Source organism: Trichoplax adhaerens, genomic scaffold (assembly GCF_000150275.1).
Source record: "Trichoplax adhaerens TRIADscaffold_32 genomic scaffold, whole genome shotgun sequence".
Taxonomy (NCBI): Eukaryota; Metazoa; Placozoa; class Uniplacotomia; order Trichoplacea; family Trichoplacidae; genus Trichoplax; species Trichoplax adhaerens.
This window is the reverse complement of record NW_002060972.1, coordinates 439,144-458,024: the sequence shown is the minus strand read 5'-3', so window position 1 is coordinate 458,024 and position 18,881 is coordinate 439,144. Positions and strand designations below refer to the sequence as shown.

The 18,881-nt window shown below is 30.1% G+C and overlaps 1 protein-coding gene across 1 annotated transcript; it reads left to right on the top strand.

Annotated features, from left to right (window-relative positions):
* Positions 1–15,701: 15,701 nt before the first annotated feature.
* TRIADDRAFT_16798 (uncharacterized protein) lies at positions 15,702–16,325 on the top strand (the record flags this gene model as incomplete). The annotated part of the gene is made up of 1 exon (XM_002117914.1): positions 15,702–16,325. A coding segment is annotated over one exon (624 nt), but the record flags the coding sequence as incomplete, so codon positions are not given.
* Between the last annotated feature and the right edge of the window lie 2,556 nt (positions 16,326–18,881).

Genomic DNA, 18,881 nt, shown 5'->3' with positions numbered 1-18,881 from the left:
CAAATTTTTGCCCTATATATTGCATTATTTTAGTAAATTCATGACTGTAGCTGATTTACTTGTCAATATAATTTAATTGGCCAATCAGAAATAAAACAACAATGTCCCAAACAATACCTTAAATAATAAAATTTCCCTGAATTTATTCAGAATTTGTTACTACTTTTATTTGCCGGATTTGCAATTCGATCACATCGTTCACTTCATGGTCTAACATTGTTATAACGAATTTATGAGCATGTAGATAATGCTACTGAATGCATTATCTCATTATTAAAGAAATAGCGATACTAGCTATAGCTTGCATCAACCATAATTGAATGTCTTTGAAACTAAACGTATTTAAGTATCATAATCTATTGCTTTAGCGATTTCCGCAGAGTCAAGTGGCTAGATCGTGAAATAAGATGATCTCTAATAAGGTATATTAAATAAATAATTTATTATATTATCATTATACTGTGACATGTAACGTAATCCACGATGCTACACATAGTATTATGTACTTGAATACTAGAATACATCGAATCTGTCAACCAGGTGGACAAAGTTATCTATATTGTCTTATTAATTTGTTATTTATTAAGAATTGGTCAAAATATACTGAATACCAGTAGGTAAAGCAATCTAAACTTCAATGATAGTGTTTCCACATTAATCTTCGTGGCTACTGGTATAGCTAAGGGATATTAAATTTGAAATAAAATGGCAGCATATCTAATTTCAGATTGGCTTCTTCATTAAATACTATTGAGTAGATGATTGTTTTCTAATGGAATAGAAGAACTATTTATCAGATAATTTATTATATATTATAAATAAAAAGAACAGAATAATTATTCATTAACCGTACAACCATCGATAAATAGTACTTATATAACATTATAACAATAGTTAACGACACTATAAGAAATTAGTCACTTTTTAAGCACTCTTGGCAATGATAGTCAACTTTTATGACGATATACCTTATGAAATGCTTTAAATTTGATAGAACTATCCTGATTCAAGCGTTTCTCTGTCGAGAAGATTGTTTATTATATTGTCATTTCGGAGTTGCATTTAGTATATAGTTAGATTAATATATACGACCTGATCTACCGTAATCGAGGACGAGCGTCCTAACGATAATTAGAAATATTTTTCTGTCAAGAAGTTTAAATTTAGTATTCCCCAGCCCTAGAATATATTAAGGATAGCTGCAAATAGCTAAAAATTCTCTATCGTAATATATAATTCAAGTACATGAATATCATTATAATGTAAATAACCATGAAAGAAATATAATGACGATTATGATTGCAAATAAAATGTAGTTTGTGGAACACTATTATTCGTACGTAAAATTGGCTCTATGATGTCTGTTCGATTCCAATTGGAACCATTCTTAAAATATTTATTTACTATTTGACCTTTATTATAGTATGCATAATTGATAAATGCTTTAATTCCTTAGTAGAATAGAATTACTGTATGGTCATAATAATTTTAAAGAAAAGGGCAACAAATTTGTTCTCATAATCTTAATCTGCACGTGAATCCCAGTAAATATAGAAAAATTGGCATCTTGTTTTTGCTAAGCTAAATATAGCCGTTCATTTACGGAAGAAAACATCATTACAATATATTCTTAAGAAGTAACAAACTTGAAATTTGTTATCATAAAAAACTAGAATTGTTTCGATATTGTTCAAATGATCCAAATAACATCTTAGCGATTCAATGCGAAAAGTCAGATTATAAGCATTCAAATTATAATTATACAGTCCCATTACCAGAAGGCCCTAATACCTTCAAGTACAGAACGTACAATGTACAGTTTAACTTAGTCAAAGTGGGAATATTTTGATTTGATGGACGACTATAGAGTACAAAGAGTATGCATAAGCCAACTTAGATTGTTTTCTAAGGTGATGACCTTATCAGGCTGGCTTCTATAAAGATAATGCTAGAACCGCTGTAATTAATAACTAAAAGGACAGCTGTAGATTTATACAGGAACAAACAAGATCAAATTATAATTTGGTTATGCAACCATATTCTCACACCCTGCTCTTTATATTCAATACGATAACAAATCAACAAACTTGATTTGTTTATCAGTAAAGTTTTAGAAATTATATGATTCATGATATTTCGTATTAAGGCTATAACTAATTAAAAGAAAAGCGAATTACTAAGATCTTGTAATGTTACCAAATTGCTTCAATACTGTCAATCTATAAATAAATTTACGAAACAAAAGAACGGAAATTTTTTCTCTTCATAACTTCAACATCATATGTAAGTCAAGAATTTGCTATGCAATATCAAAAGAAATGGAAGCTATTGCCTTAGGAATCAGAAATTACGAAACGAATAGTTCCTTATTTCTAGCTCAATTAATTTCTTTTCATTTGATTAACTCAAAATGATTATAAATTTTCAATTTCAAGTATAATTATCCAACAAATTGAACAAAATGAAATTGACCGATTATGAAATCATTTTTACCATTTAAGAAGTATTAATTGACAATTATAGCTAGTGTATCACGTAGAAGAGTAAAATCAAACCCTAAAAATTTATTAAATTCTTTATAATTGATCGTATTTAAAATAAAATTATAATTTCATCATCATATCAGTAGTGATTCCTTGATTTAAGAATATCAGTATTAATATTCGTAAAAAATGAATAGGACTTGATAAAATAGAGGTTTCAATAGGTAAGTGCACTATTACTAGTATTGCTACTTTATAATCTTAAAGCCCTTCGTCGTTTACATTGGGAAAACGGGCAAGAATAGCAACATTACATAGTTACCTTACGTCATCAGGGCACTATGTGCTAATTTTAAAAGATGGTTTGAAATATAATTTGATGTCCATATATTGCTTTAGTTATTTTTTTGTAAACACTACCTATAAGGCAATGATTCAGTTGTACTGTAATTACGGCGTAATTGTTTAAGGGATTACATTCATAAAAATAAAAATGTAAAAAGTTTTTACCGAAATTTTCCCACAAAATGCAGATGACTGCATCATATCTGATCGCGTTGTGTCCTTTTTAATTGCCCATTATTGTACAAAAGTGAAAGTATGGTCGTACTTCTACGAGTAGAATTCTACTAACGATGACTACTTAATTAATAATTTGAAAAAATCAGTGATTATGTGGAAGCTTCTACGGACATAAGTCAGGATGGCTTAACTGATAACTGATTATCTACATGCTAAATATAGTGCTATCCATCTACGAGTAAAACAGTAATAATACCAGTCAAGGATCATGTTATATACAGTATATCCAAATTAGAAGTTAACTAAATAAGGATAGGCTAACAGGATTATCCTAAGATAGATATTTCTACTCTAATACAGTTTATAACACTATCACATTTTTTTTTAGATAAAACCAAACCCAAAGTTAATCAAAGTATCAGGTAATCTGTAATTGATCTACAGAAATATTAATTATTAGTCCATAGATACTATTATATTGCTGTGCGGTTATCTATTAAAAGTATGAAAAACGTCAGAGATAGATTAAGATCATCACAGTCCTTGATAAGTTATAAGCTTACGAAGACCTCCTATGCGCAATCGTATTTTAATGTCATAATAAAATTTCAAACACGAGATTCTAACTAAGATCGTAATTGCAATAGTGGAGAAAACCGCCTTTTAATTTGAAGACTGTTTGAGAGCAATTAACTATTCACTGCCAAACAACGCTGAAATATGAAGTAATTTCCAGGAGATAGTCAAACTAAATGCCAGTATCTAGTCATGTTTGCAAACAAATTACTATATTTTAGCATCCTTCACCCTAACATTTAGACCAGCTTGGGTTTCTTTGTACTTATTTTGAATGAATCCCCTGTAACTCTAGTTATAGCTTCTTTCGTATCAGCAAGCGAGATTTGCTTCATGTTCTAGAAGTATGTGTAGTTTTCAGGAGACAGCGGTATTAACTATCTTATCAAGTTTGCCAATAAATTACTTTAACTTTTTTAATCTTTCTCCTACTTAAAATTATACTAGCTTGTATTTTTTAGTTCTTATTCCGAATCAGTCGTCTTTGTTTCTAATTGCAACTTGCCATATCACTACGTCAGATTTGCTTTACTCTGCAGTTAAAAGTTTTACTCATTTTTCAAACTACTTAGCCAATAATTGCCGGTGAACTGAAACAATATATTGCAATTTCCAGGCATTATATCGTTTAATGAGTTTCATTTTTAATTCAAAATTCAATCTATATCAATTTTAGAGTACTTTTTATCAATTACTCTTTAAGCCTATCTACAATTTGAATATGATCTAACATTAAATTTCCGCTGGAAATTTAACAGTTCATGCAGATTGTGTCCGTTTTTCATTCTATTCACATATAAGTTAATAGTTACGTAACGCAAAAAATCCCATTATACTGATTTTGTAGCGATCACGATATGGTAACATGTTATGCATTCGATATAAATTACACCTTATCTATCGCAATTTGTCACGAAGCTAAAATGCCTTTTTATGCAAGATAAGTAAGAGTATAATGCTGTTTTTGATCCATAGTCCAAATATATCAGCCTTGCATACATATGAGATAATCTAAATTTGGTAAGGTGTTTAAGAAAAGACTTAGTTTGCAACAGTAGGCTGATAGATATCTCAAAATTAAGAAATTCGTTAAATAAAATGAAGTAAAATTTTTAAGTAGCGAGAATATTTGTTATTAATTTGGGGGTACAACGTCCACACTTCAACGAAACAAGAAACAGAATCATAACAGATTTAAGTTCCAAATCCAATCCCACAATCTTGAAATTAAATACTATTATGGATTATAGCATCGTTTACTCAATTAATTATAATTATCAATAAAATTAAGTTCATATCTCTTTATCCGCGCTGAATTCTGATTGTAATTGTTATCAAAAATATAGAAAACTATCCCGAAGCTATTTCTTCTGACTGTATTATTAGAGTTTAAAGTTTTGTTGCGTGTGATATTCCTTGCGCTTACCTTATCATATTTTTTTTTCTACGAGATACTTATAAATGCAAATGCCATAGATGATTAATTTTTTACTCTTATAAAACTGAATATTGCACTATACATGCGTACAGTTAGGATAAATCTTTGAATATTAAGATTATATCACAAGTTCCATAGATTACTGCACTGATATTGTTCTATTGTTGCATATTTACAGTCTAGTCGCTCAAGTGCCTTGATGCAATTTCATATATCGTTATATACAGCATTCATGAGTAATTTATGCTCAGAATGATGTAAATTACGTCGTTTTAGTGCTGTACGCTCATAAATGGTAACAATTTCCATACTAATAAGCTAAACAAAAATACTTCATAATGTTTTGCACTAAGTGTAATCAGCTCAATCCAGCTATTGAAAGTTATTAGTTGTCGATGCAAATATGCTGTAACTCATGATATATCACAAAGCTACATATCGGCTGTCTTATGTTAATGATTTCAGCTAATTACACCACTTATGTTTCAGAGAATACAGTGATAGTGTGGCGTGTAGAACTGTACAACTTAATAAAGTACACCTACTTTGCTTATTAACTCCAATTTAGTTGATGTGCAATTCAAATTGCGAAATAATTAGAACGAGCAAATACTTTAATAATTTACCGTATTTATTCTTAAAAGTTAAAGAGCATGTAGATTTGATGTAACTTGGGATATGTCACCGTACTATGCTTCTATCCTAGCATACGTATTAAATTGCTAATTTAGTCGATGTCGAGTGGAAATTACGAATAATACACGGTATAAAGTTATTGAACCTCTGACAGGTCTATCAAATGGTAATACTATCTGTTAAATGAGCACATTATCGTAAACCGTCAGCAAAGCGACGGGATTTTGCACTAGTGTCACTTAAGGCACATTGACGGTCATACTTTGCTTATTAACGCCTACTTTAGTCGATATCACATTCAGATCAATTCAAGAAATAGCAAATACTTTATATCATCGTAAGTACTAACTTGTGATGCGTATTACTGTATGGCAGTTTGACTGTCATAAATTAATTACTAAGTCCTGATTCAGCCGCTATTGAATTTAAGTTACGAATAATTCGAAATAGTAAATATTTTTCAATGCATGATATACGTATACTCTAAAAACTTATGAAAGTCAACTATTACATATCCAAAAATGATTGTGATTTGTCGCTGTATAGCATTGCAGTTATCCTACTTTGCTTATTGACTCCTAATTAGGCAATATCAAATTCAAATTCGATATAAAAATGGTAATGCTTAATACTTCAATTTATCTTGAACAATAACTTGTGATATATATTAATGTGTGACACTTTGATTGTCATACATTTCTTCTTAACTCCTAATTTATTTGTTATCGAATTTAAATTACGAATTAGAAATAGTAAATTCTTTAATTTATCGTTTGCACTGCTAAAAGTTATTTATTATCGATGCAAATATGCTAGTGATAAGTCGCTTTACGGCACTGCAGTTATTCTACTTGATTTATTAACTTCTACTTTAGTGGATATCCAATTCAAATCACTAATAAATAGCAACAGGAACTATTTTAATTTATCGCAAATACTAACTTATGATGTATATCACCGTGCGACAGACATTTTGACTGTTATACCTTCTTAATTAAATTGCTAATTTAGCTGATATCGAAATTGAATTACAAATAATTAAAAATAGCAATTACTTTATTTTATGGCATGCGCTGTTAAAAGTTAATTATTACAGGTGCAAATATGCTAGTGATATGTCATTGCACGGCACTGCAGTTATCCTACTTCGTTTATCAACTCCTACTTTAATGGATATCCAAATCAAATTATCATTAATTAGCAACAGCAATTACTTTAATTTATAGCTAATACTAACTTGTGATATTTATCACTGTGCGACACTTTGACTGTCTTAACTGCTAATTTAGCCGATATCGCAATTGAATTACGAATAATAAGAACTAGTCAATATTAACTATTTTTGTTATATTATCGTATGCCGTATGCATTGTTAAACATCAATCTTGTATATATCACTGTCACTATCCTGCTTTGCTTATTAACTCCTAATTTAGTAGATATCCAATTCAAATTATCAATAATTACTAATAGCAAATACTTCAATCTATCACAGCCACTCTTACAAGCTAATCATTGACGGTGGGTCCGAACTAGACCGTCAAGATCTCGTGGGACATCATTGATCGTAACGGTCCGAACTAGACCGTCAAGATCCCGTGGGGCATCATTGATCGTAACGGTACTGTACCAGTTGTACCGTACCGTTACCGCACTCAATGGCCGTACTGTATCGGTACAACAGTGGCGCGATGTTCTCCAGCTAATTAATCAATCTAATTAAGGAATAGTGATTGTTTTCTCAAAATGGTAGCTGCCAACAAAGGAAGCCTTGTATGTACTTTGCAATCATTTTTCTTAAACACTTTGTGTTATTTATCGCTCTGTGAGAACAAATCGATATTACACCTGGATGGACTTGTCAATCACTGCCTGTCTAACTAATGTTAAAATCGATGCAATCTATGTAATTTATTAATTAGAACTAGAGCTTACCTACAAACACTTTGACCATCGTTTTATTTACAAGCAGAGAGTGAAATGAAGTCTGGTAGTTTACTTTATAAGACTAGTCTTCCACAGATTATCGACCTTAGTTTGCGCTATACAGGTTACAGCATTGAAGAAGTCATTTATTTTGTTGATGATAGGAATAAATATACCGTCGATTTAGAACTCGTACAATTACATCCATGACGAACATTAGGTTATAAATAGTCTGCCGTAACAAATCAAATCAATGGTTTATAAATGTTGCCTATATAAGATAGATTGTGACTGTAATGGTGGTAGTAGTAGCTAAAAGAAAAACAGTGCAATTAATTGGATGGACAGGTTCCGATTTCTTCTTGGCAAATTGCGACTCAGAATAGTTTTGGGTAATGATTCTGTCACGATGCTGGCAGAAATCGATACGGATTTCAAACAATTGGCGAATTTTTTTTAAATTTGTCAAATTCTGATCTATGTCATGATATGGCTAAAGCAACATGCTGTAGAAGGAGTTTTAAGCTTGTAATGTCAATGTTCCTGTTGTAATCGCTATTGACAATAGTACAGAACGTCTGTTGAAAAAAAGCAATCCAATGGCGAAATAATGTACACTATTTGACCTCATCTATTATAAAATAAACGCTAGATTATCGTGGGCGTGTACATTGTTACAGATATACTTGCATGTATATCATTTGTATAAATAGCAATTGCTATGATCTACCCTAAATTGGATTGCAACACGGAAGGGAAAAATAAATTTTTAGGTGTAGGAGTGGATATTTCTTCAATGATGCCTTAGTGTCTGCTGATGCTTTTTCATAGTATTTATTTCCTTGTTACAAATGACAAATTGTAGCAACCGTTCATCAATCTTAGCTAAATCAAATCTTAGTAAATTTCGAATATTTTGAGAAGGATTATATTTTTTCGTGTATACTTAGAACGCAGTGCTTTTCAACTTTAAAATACAGGTATATATTTATATAATGGTAAAATCTAACACAAAAGTGATAACCTGTTACATCCGAGATTGATATTGATCACTTCTGATACCTCACAATCAGCTCAATATTTTTAACCTATAACTCACTAGTAACCATTTATTCAATATCATCTGTTTTCGATAAAACTAAGAAAATAGAGAAATAGAATCACCCTACACCCTCTCATAATACCGATACTTGATAAAAATTCATAGAAATAATCTATCATTTCCTATTGCAGTATTGACAATGTCTTATGGATTATTTACTGACAATAATAAACATGTACATGCTCATTACGCCTATGTTATCATCCAGTGGCCATCATTCCTCGAAATCATTAGAGACTTTGTGCAACAACTTCCTTCTGTTTCTATCCGATTCTTATCACATCGACTAAACTGAAAATTATCATCTAACATCTCAGCGCTGCTTCTATCAATATTAACATTGCCAAATAACTGTCATCATTTCATTCAATATGCTACTAATTTAATATAATATCAAATTCATTGTTTTCATATTATACATAACGTGTATTTTTGCCGTATCAACACTAAACAAAAGCAAATAAATTCTATGACATGTTTGTTTTTCTCTTCAATTCGTTCATTTTATGATAATGAACTCTGTCATGATACGGGTAAGTCCAAGGATGTTAGCTACAATTTTAGTGCAATAATTATGCTTGCCCTCAAGAGAGTAAACAACCAAATAATGAAATAATACACTTGTACTTCAATTACGAGTCAATAAGCTTAAAAATATGCGTCATATCTTTCAATCATGTAGAGCTTGAAAGTAACAAAATTGTCGTTCTTAACTATAGTCCTCTTGACAAATAAGGATATTGATAACTCAATGAAGAAGTTGATAAACAAATGCATAGCATGATAATAACAAATTGTAAATCAAATATGCAAACTTCTTCATTCGAATTTGTAAAGAAATGTCATTCTTTTCAAGTGCTTCATACTGTAAAAGAGTTATTGTCAAATAAAAATAGTCATCTCCAGTACAACTAGTAAATTGATGAGAATATTTTTAGTATCAATAAGCGATGGAGCTTAATAGAACTAATTATTAAGCAATCATTAGTTACTTAAAAGTGCATCAACGGCAATAACCCTGAAAGTTCTCAATTAATAATATAAGTGATAAATTATGCTTACATCTTCTGTCGTGCGGAAGAGCAAATAATTTCCAGTGTAATCTCAGACTAATACAAATAAAAAGGAAGAAACTGTAACCATTAATTAGGTACTATTCATCTTCATCTTTAGACCAATTTAAACTAATACTCTGTATTAAGGCTTTTTAATTTTATCAAATGACTTATTTCTACGGTTATTATCATTAATAATACTGACAAAATATTCGGTAACCATTCCGTTATCAATAGTGATTTGAGTTACAGCTATAAAATGATCTTTACTAATCTCATCAGCTTCAATAACTTGATGATCTCTTAATAACTGCGAAAGCAAGAACGACCATTTCACTATAGCCTACTCCCATTTTTTAACGATTTTCAATAATTACTGTTAAATATTTCCGAATTATTTCTCTCGAAGAAAATGACAACTTGATAATCCTTTAAGAACAATAGAAGATTCGCGATAGTTTGAGATAAATGGATGCTATCCGATGACTTTCTAATATCAATCTAGGCAAATACTTTTGATTGAATAATACTAGCTGATATCCTAGCTATGGCAGTTAAATAGTATCGTAATATTATTATTATTTCTTCTTCATAAACGTAAAATACCGGTATAAGCTAAAATTAAGTCATAGTTAGTCCAAGGGAGCTCTTCAAATAAAATAAAACGAATTGTTGGAAAAAATAATAATGTTGTACGTAACTATTGTAGTAGATGTCCTTTAGCAATCATTACCCTCTATCAAAACTATCCCCTATTGATGTCAGAAGAGCTGCAACAAAATTATTGTTGGCAACATTACACAATTATAGTTCAAGAATAATAGACCAATGATCATATCAACTCGTTATCATCCATTTAAAAACCCGTCAGAGCTATAATGACAGTTTTCTGTAATCAGCTATACGACCACATCTATATCATACCGTTATTTGAATCATTAAGTTATTCCCAATCGAATGGCTGACATTTAAAAAAACATATGATATAATTTACTACGTATCCAGCTTAAATAGGATAAAAAAAATTAAGTGATGGATGGATAGCAGTTTTCTTCAGAAATTGAAACTATGCGCAACTTAAATTATACATCATATTTTTATCTAGTTACATTAGTGATTATTTATAATATAATTCTGCCTGGTAAGAAGAAAATGAAAAGTTTGGCGTTTATTTGCCATTTATTGCCTCATGGTAATATCAATACATTTAAGTCAGCATTAACTATAACTAGATCATAAGATTTGCATTAATAATAAATAGTCAGATTAAATCGACACACTTTATATCAACTTCTTTACGAATAATTAGAGCAATGATGCATCAAAAATAAATTTAGAAAGTACTTCAAAATGTGAAATTACTAACCATTAGTATAAAAATAAGGCATCCATCCTTTCATTGTCTTCGTTGTATCTTAGGATGTAATATGAGCAAATATTGCTTGGCGGTTGTCTTTTATAAATAATTAACTATCTTAATAATTTCATTCTTGATTTTCCTATTAACAATTTCTATAGCAATCAAAATTAGGGAAAGAAGTAGGAGATTTACTTTAGCTTAAGGCACTTCCATTGCTATTAACAGAGGCAACAACATTTACTACGATCCGTATAGGCTGTTCAATAGCTACAGTATTTGTTATTGATAAAGATGATTACAATTAAGATATTTTACAATAAAATTATTGTTTTACGAAGAGAAAGCTTATTGACCCGAGTAACAATTAAGAGCAGTTGAATCATAGTCAAGAATAACAAATGATTGTATTTTTAAAAACAACAAGACGTAAAAATAGTTAGGCTATACTGAATGTAGTATGATCATTTACGCATATTTAACAGTATGGTATATCCCAACAATAGTCATCGTGTTAAATTAGTAGTATGAGTTATACTAGTAGCATTGCCACTGGTGCTAAGACTAAGGCCAAAATAGTTACAATTAATGACAACGATAAAATCATTCAATTAGACCGTCTTAGATAAATTTAGCAAAATGAGATTTCTTGGATATATAATAAGATCGGTAATTTTAGTATCAGAGAAATGGCATGACCATTGCTTAGAATTAAGAGCAAATCTAGTTGAATATGTAGTAATTGCCATAAACTGCCATTTTAGGCGAAGGGCGCCATTCGTGAAATGACTTAATTTGCTCAAGCAAGCTTTTTATTGCATAAGATCATGCGCATCATCAGAATGATGGAAGCAAGGCTATAATTTCTATTTCTGGAATTTAATCAGTTACATTACGGTTTTTTTCTATTTCTCTGCATTTATTAAAATTAATATTAGTAATCTGCCATATCAAAGATCTAACTTAAAGTATTATTACAAAATATAAATTTATTATTATGCAATATAGTCTATTTAAAGTAAGGCAATTTAATGATCGAAATTTAATTTAATTGATTTTAAAGTAGCTTTAATTCTACTATTTTCGATTGTATGCAATGAAATTATATTTTAAACATTTCATAAATAAGCCACAAGCTAACGTTCCCATATCTATTCCGTTACCGGTTAATCTGAATGGCCTCTATACTATCTGGTTATAAGATATTGATAAACCCTTATTCCCTTTCGTGACTGATAATATATATATTAGCAGCTTATAATTCTTATTTCGTACTCATTAGATCGATCACTATTACATTGTGAGCGTATTGACTTGATTTAAAATGTTATACAATTTATGATTTATCCCTAATTAGGCTATTATATTGTATCACAATAAAATTCTACGGTAATGTTTCATATCGTATCTCAACATCACTAGTCTTCCACATTACAATACAGGACATGGTTTGCTTCTAAGCTCCGATGTTAGATAAGAGTGTATAATATATATATATATATATATATATACATCTGCGTTGCATACAAGCTTTTGAAAATGATTCTACCTATATTAAATATTGATTTAATTTTAAATTTCTGCATTATAGAAGTAATGCTTAGTTATGCAATTGCATTAAAATATCTCACATATTTTGCAAATACCAAAGCTTCCTATAGGTTATTATTACCTCTTTTTTATCTACGCTTAAAATATGATATAGAGATATTCTTTAAAGTTATATGTGCAAATTTGATATTTTTTAAGTCATAGTAGTTTCTACTTGTCACGGTACGAACTAACGTGAAGAAATAGCCATCTAAATTTGGTTAATATAATATAGTGATAATATATTACAACTAGTTACTTACAGTAGGAATTACTCTAATTATAAATGTGTTATAGTAAATTTAATGCTGTGCTGTAATGTGCACTGAAATGATTCTGTGAATGGACGTATTGTAGTCCGACTGTGAAAAATTAGTTAGTAGATGTTCTCACCTAAGTATTTTTATAAGATGACTTGTGAATGTTAGCTGCTGTAGAAGGGTATATAAGCCCGTCAGATAGTTGAATAAAGCAGTTCTCAATTGTCTAGTTGAGTTTAACATAGAATCAAAGGCGTCTAAATTCTTGTGAGGTAGTCAAGGGATACTGAATCCCGGAGACTATAGTAATTTAGAGATTTATTTTACGTTATCCTTGTCACGAAATTGGTTTGTGACAGTACTCAATAATTTATTCTACTCTCTAGTTTTAATTATGGCTAAATAGTCGACCAAATAGAATAGAATTTAAAGATTTTAATAATTAATTTTGCGATATATCCTACACCAGTAGTTACCATAGTGAAGCATAAAGTTAAGTATTCATTATTGACATAATGATAGAGTAATCGTTTCAACGTGAGTAATAATCAAAACAGAACCAATAATTTTTTCTTTCTTAATTACCACCTATTCTTTTCCAAACATAAGATCACTGCTTTGATTTTCTGTTAAGAAAGTGAGTTAATATTAACATGGATTTGATTTGATAACAATATTGAATCAATTTACTACTAATAAGATCTATACCATTAATATTGAACAACACCTGCTGTGGTTAGCTTTAATCAGGTTGCTATGGATAAACAAGTTTGAAAGTCTAAATTTATATATCCTATCATTTTAATATTTGATTTAATCATCACTTTATCTAAAACTATGAACAGTTAATACAATAGGAGCAAATTAATATCTATGCAGATGTCTGATCATCTTATAACCTATTCATAATCTATTCAATTCCTTGCGTCTTATTGACTTAGGTAATCATGACTTTATTAAATCGATAACTCAGAGCGAAATAAGTTTCTATTTTCATATCATTGGAATACTATTGTCCTCGATTAATATATTAGCTATCATATCATCCTTCATCACCCTTAGCTAATCATCATCGAAGCTTCAATATTCAAAAGATGGTTAAATTAAGATTACCTCGCATTTGAGCATTAATATATAACCTCATCATCATTCTAGTTTATCTTATCCTCGACACAATGCTAGACCAACACATTGTTAGAGCACATCAATAGTATAACCCTAACTAGCATTGTTCTATTCATATGCGATTGAAAGATAATTCTGTTTACCAGTCATGATTTAAAGAATAGTAAAGGTTATTGTCTATGAATAAATTGGTTTTTTTCTTCTATGTTCACTTTATTCTTCATTATCATGAAGGTAGCGAGTGCAAAAGAGTCTGAAAAATAGACCAAAGGAGTAAAACTAACGTGGATCAGCCCACGTCAAATTGACGTCTGATTTTAATTCTAACTACTATTCAATTCTCTCAATCTAATACTCAGTTGAATTCATTCTATTTTTTAGTATTGATCCAGGTTACAAATTACTCATTCATCCATCTATCAAGTCATTTTTTACTCTCAATCACTATTATTTGTCTCTTGTAAATTGAACGTATGCTGGTTTTCTTCTCACTCACTCAGGTTGATATCGTAACTGTCATCTTATCAATTAATTATCATTTTAGGAAAGGTATACTCTATAAGAGAGGTTAAGTTAAGATTGAAAAGAGAAGAAAAATATTCTATGAAGTCAGTATCTGCTTGTTAATCATATCGACCAAGTCTGAAAGTTCGATCCAATTAGTAAGAGGTAACTTAAAAATGGTTGATGATAAGTGTTACACAGGGACATTATTCATATATTATTGTTAAATTGTACTAATGGACAGCATGATAATTTCTTCTTTACAGGTAAAACTAAGCCTGTCATAAAATTTATCTTTCCAGTTTCATTGATCTCGTGAATCGAGAATAACATCGAAGGCGAGAAGAACAACAACAACAACAAAATAATAATATTAAAACTTGGAAATTTTTATGGTAACTAACCAAGTCACATATTTCAAGGTTTTGGTCTAGAAATTTAATAACACACACAAGCCAGATAAATCTTATCCAAGACATCAACAGGAGGCACAAAGATCTCATTGCCATCATATCTATTTTCTTTAACTAATTAAGTTCTGCGTTGAAAATTTACGTCCAGCGTCATTTATTCTACCTTACCAATTCATTCCCTTCAATAATCTTTGGCTATTAATATTATTTAGCGTTAATTAAAATTAAAAGTACAAAACTAAATCGAATTAGCGTTAAAAATAGATCATTTTCTACAGTACTATTATTAAAATATTATATCACCTAATCTACTGTATTTCAGCATTTTTATACACATATTTACCCGGCACTAACATTGATCTGACTAATTACATTGACAGCCAAGAAATAACTACTTAAAAGCAGTACTATAATCGATTAATTTTTTTTTATTGTGATATTTATTGCAATCAAGTCATTCTATTTCCTCTAGAGATGGATCTAATGACAAGCAGCGATTCAATCATACTAAATATTACAACCGAAGTAGCCATTAATCACACCAGTGGTTATAACTCAACTAACTTACCAACGACCATAATCCCATCCTTACATCCATTCTACTATAATTTATCTATAGCTCATATCATCCAGTTGGTGCTATGTTGTATTTTATTTGTTGTTGGATTAATTGCTAATAGTTTGGTTTTAATAATCTATCTGGCAACGCCATCTTTAAAAAATCCAACCAATTATTACTTAATGAATTTAATGTTAGTCGATCTAATTATACTATGCTTCAATATACCAATCGTTATAATTACAGAGATTATGCAAGATAATTTACATTACACTATGGGCCAGACCATGTGTAAGTTATCGCAAAGTGTTGCAGCAGCTAGTGTCTACATTATGAGTTTTATATTAGTGGCCATTAGTTTGGATCGCTATATGGCCGTCAAACACCCATTAAAACGGCGCTTAAATGATTTTTGGACGGCCTTTATTATAATTATCTTATGGTTATGTGCTTTCATTCTAGTTATACCTGAATTTATTTTTTTGGAAGTTAAAAGTTTCTCTAGCACCATGACTCTTTGCACACGTCGATGGCCTGATCTTGATCGATTTGGAAGTAGTCGTAATTATATGATCTATATGATTTGCATTACCTTCATTGGTTTTATCATACCGTTAATAGTGATGATTTTCACTAATGTCCAGATAACCATGATAGTCCGGCGATCAGGTTCCATCGTTGGAGGAGCAACTCATAATCAACGTTTAGATAAAACTAAACATCATGTTCTGGTTATGGTTATTACAATTGTCATCATTTATATCCTATGTTTGACGCCCAAAGAAGTGACACGGGTATTATTTGCATGCCAGTTAGTCACTTTACCCATAGCTGATATTAAAATTATGGCTATCGTTGTTCGTTATATAGCTTACGCCAACGCTGCAATTAATCCAATCATTTATGCTATGTTGAATAAGCAATTTAAAGCAAGGTTATATAAGATCTTACATTGGCCTTTATTACCCTCTGAAAAAGCTAATTCATCAATTATGCAGAAATCAACAAATCATTCTATCATAGCTTTTCGATCCAGCAGTAAGAGTAAATCTTTCTCGCGCTTTTCAAGCAAAAAATCTCTCAACCGCCATAAACCATCAACAATTCATAACGGTTATCATCATCATCCTCGTCTATCATCATTCCTTACACCGTCTACTGAAGCTGTGTATTTATCGCCTAGTGAAATAGACCTTCGCGGGTTGGCTTTATCGCCCACAGCAGCGTATGTTTAAAAAAATCATGCATCACCAACCATCATATATCATAGCTAACTTAAACTTATAGTAGTTTTTTACTATGTGATTGTGATTAATCACGTTCCGTATTTAAGAATAATGTGCAAGTGAACAACGTGATCAACGTAACATTAGTAAAATGGTCTTGTATCGAATGTATTTGATGTGTGTCATCGATGAAAAGCACGTATTAACTAGAAATTATTCAAAGATCTAAGTATCCCTCTTGCCTGTATATAAATATACATGTATATTCTATTTTTAGTTTTTGACTCATGGTCTGTATTACTTTACTTGTTCTTCATTTTCTTTCTTCCTCCAATTTGCATTATAATTACGGCACAATGGTTATTTTTTTAAGGATGGAATCGTTTCAAAAGTAATATTTAGTTTATACTAATGTTAGTAATATGTCATGTTCAACATGATTCATAATCCATCCACTAATTTAGTCAAAAAACATAACTAATGCATCTTCATTATATTGAAGTTGTAACTACAATGACTGCAACATACGCTTCCCGTTTTTCAATAGAGAAATCAGTGAAATTAGTTTTATTAATATTATTGTCTAATACATTTTGTTAATCAAGTTAAGATTTACTTTTCTGCTCTTATCTAAATATACATATTTCTTATCTTTATCCAATGGTAGTTATTATTAAACATAAAGATAATGTCTGTTTACATGGAAGCTATCTACTTCAATACCTCGTTCCATTTTATGATTATACATGAAGGGAATGAAAAGCCAGTAGCATTAAGTATAATTATATGCAACTCGTTCGTAGTTTATATTCTACTGAATTGGAATGATATTACCAATATAAATATATTAGTCATTTAATTTTAACGCCCCTGATTTTTATTGAACCTTTATTATAGTCATAGTTAAGTAAAGAATAGAAATATTCCTTATCCTAAGCTCCATCATCTTGCTTCTGTTTTCAGGCATTTACTTATACCTTAGCGATCATGAAATAATGATGATACTTTCCATTAATATTTCTGTCGGTCTTCAATTGTTTAATTTATTCCGAAGGCAAAGTAAAGCTAAAAATCACCCTTATCAATTTTTATGGGGCTATATTCTAGCATTTTATAACATCTACAATTGATAGTACCAGTTTAATAGTCACTGATTATTGATTTGATTATCTATTTCAACCCCAAACTGCATTTCCATAGTAATATGGGATTAAATCAATTTTTCTATGTAGTAGTTATGACACATATATATCGCAATCTTAAAATATAATCACAATATTAATATAGTCCACATCGCCTTTATTAACTGAGGGCAAATATCTAATGATGTAGACATGCAATACTGTAATGGTTGAGTCTTAAACGAACTTAAGACTTACTGCGTGCTGTTCTATTTATATAGGAAATATAACAAACATACTTAGATATGAAGTGATCTACTCATGCAAATCTACAATTAGATCTGGTAGATTTAATATCATAATAATTTAATATCTTCTTTGCTATGTTTCAATTGTCATGGTAAAGAAAAAGTTTCCATCAATTTATTCGATTGAACAAAGTTTGGCATCTGTCTTGTTAAGTTATCAACCTTCTATTCTATTGTTTATATCGTACAAAAATTCTTATGATATTCAGCATATTAATCTTGGCTACGTTATTGGATAGTAGTTTTATTGTTAATGTTAGACAGAGGAGATTTCTACGCATGTAATGAAATTAATTTGTCATTGCAATAATAGTTGAAACGATAAAAATAGATCAAATTGACCAGTACCGGCAATAAATTTACCTGATTCTATTTTTAAATTATCAATGATATGTATACTGTACGGATTATGCCATTACTTAAGGAGTAATACCATAACTAACTTTTCCTACAGCATTCACGCGATTTCGGCTATCTCCATGGCCACAATCAGCAAAGATTTTTTATAAATCCTATAAATGTTTAGAAATGGGAATAATAATTTTTATGATTACTTTCCAATTCAAAAAGAAATACCATCCAATGCAATAAAATACTCGTACCTATGCATTGTAAAAAGTACAGCAATAGTAAGAATGAATTTAAAAATTAATAGCGCTGCTTCCTGGAATCTATGATAG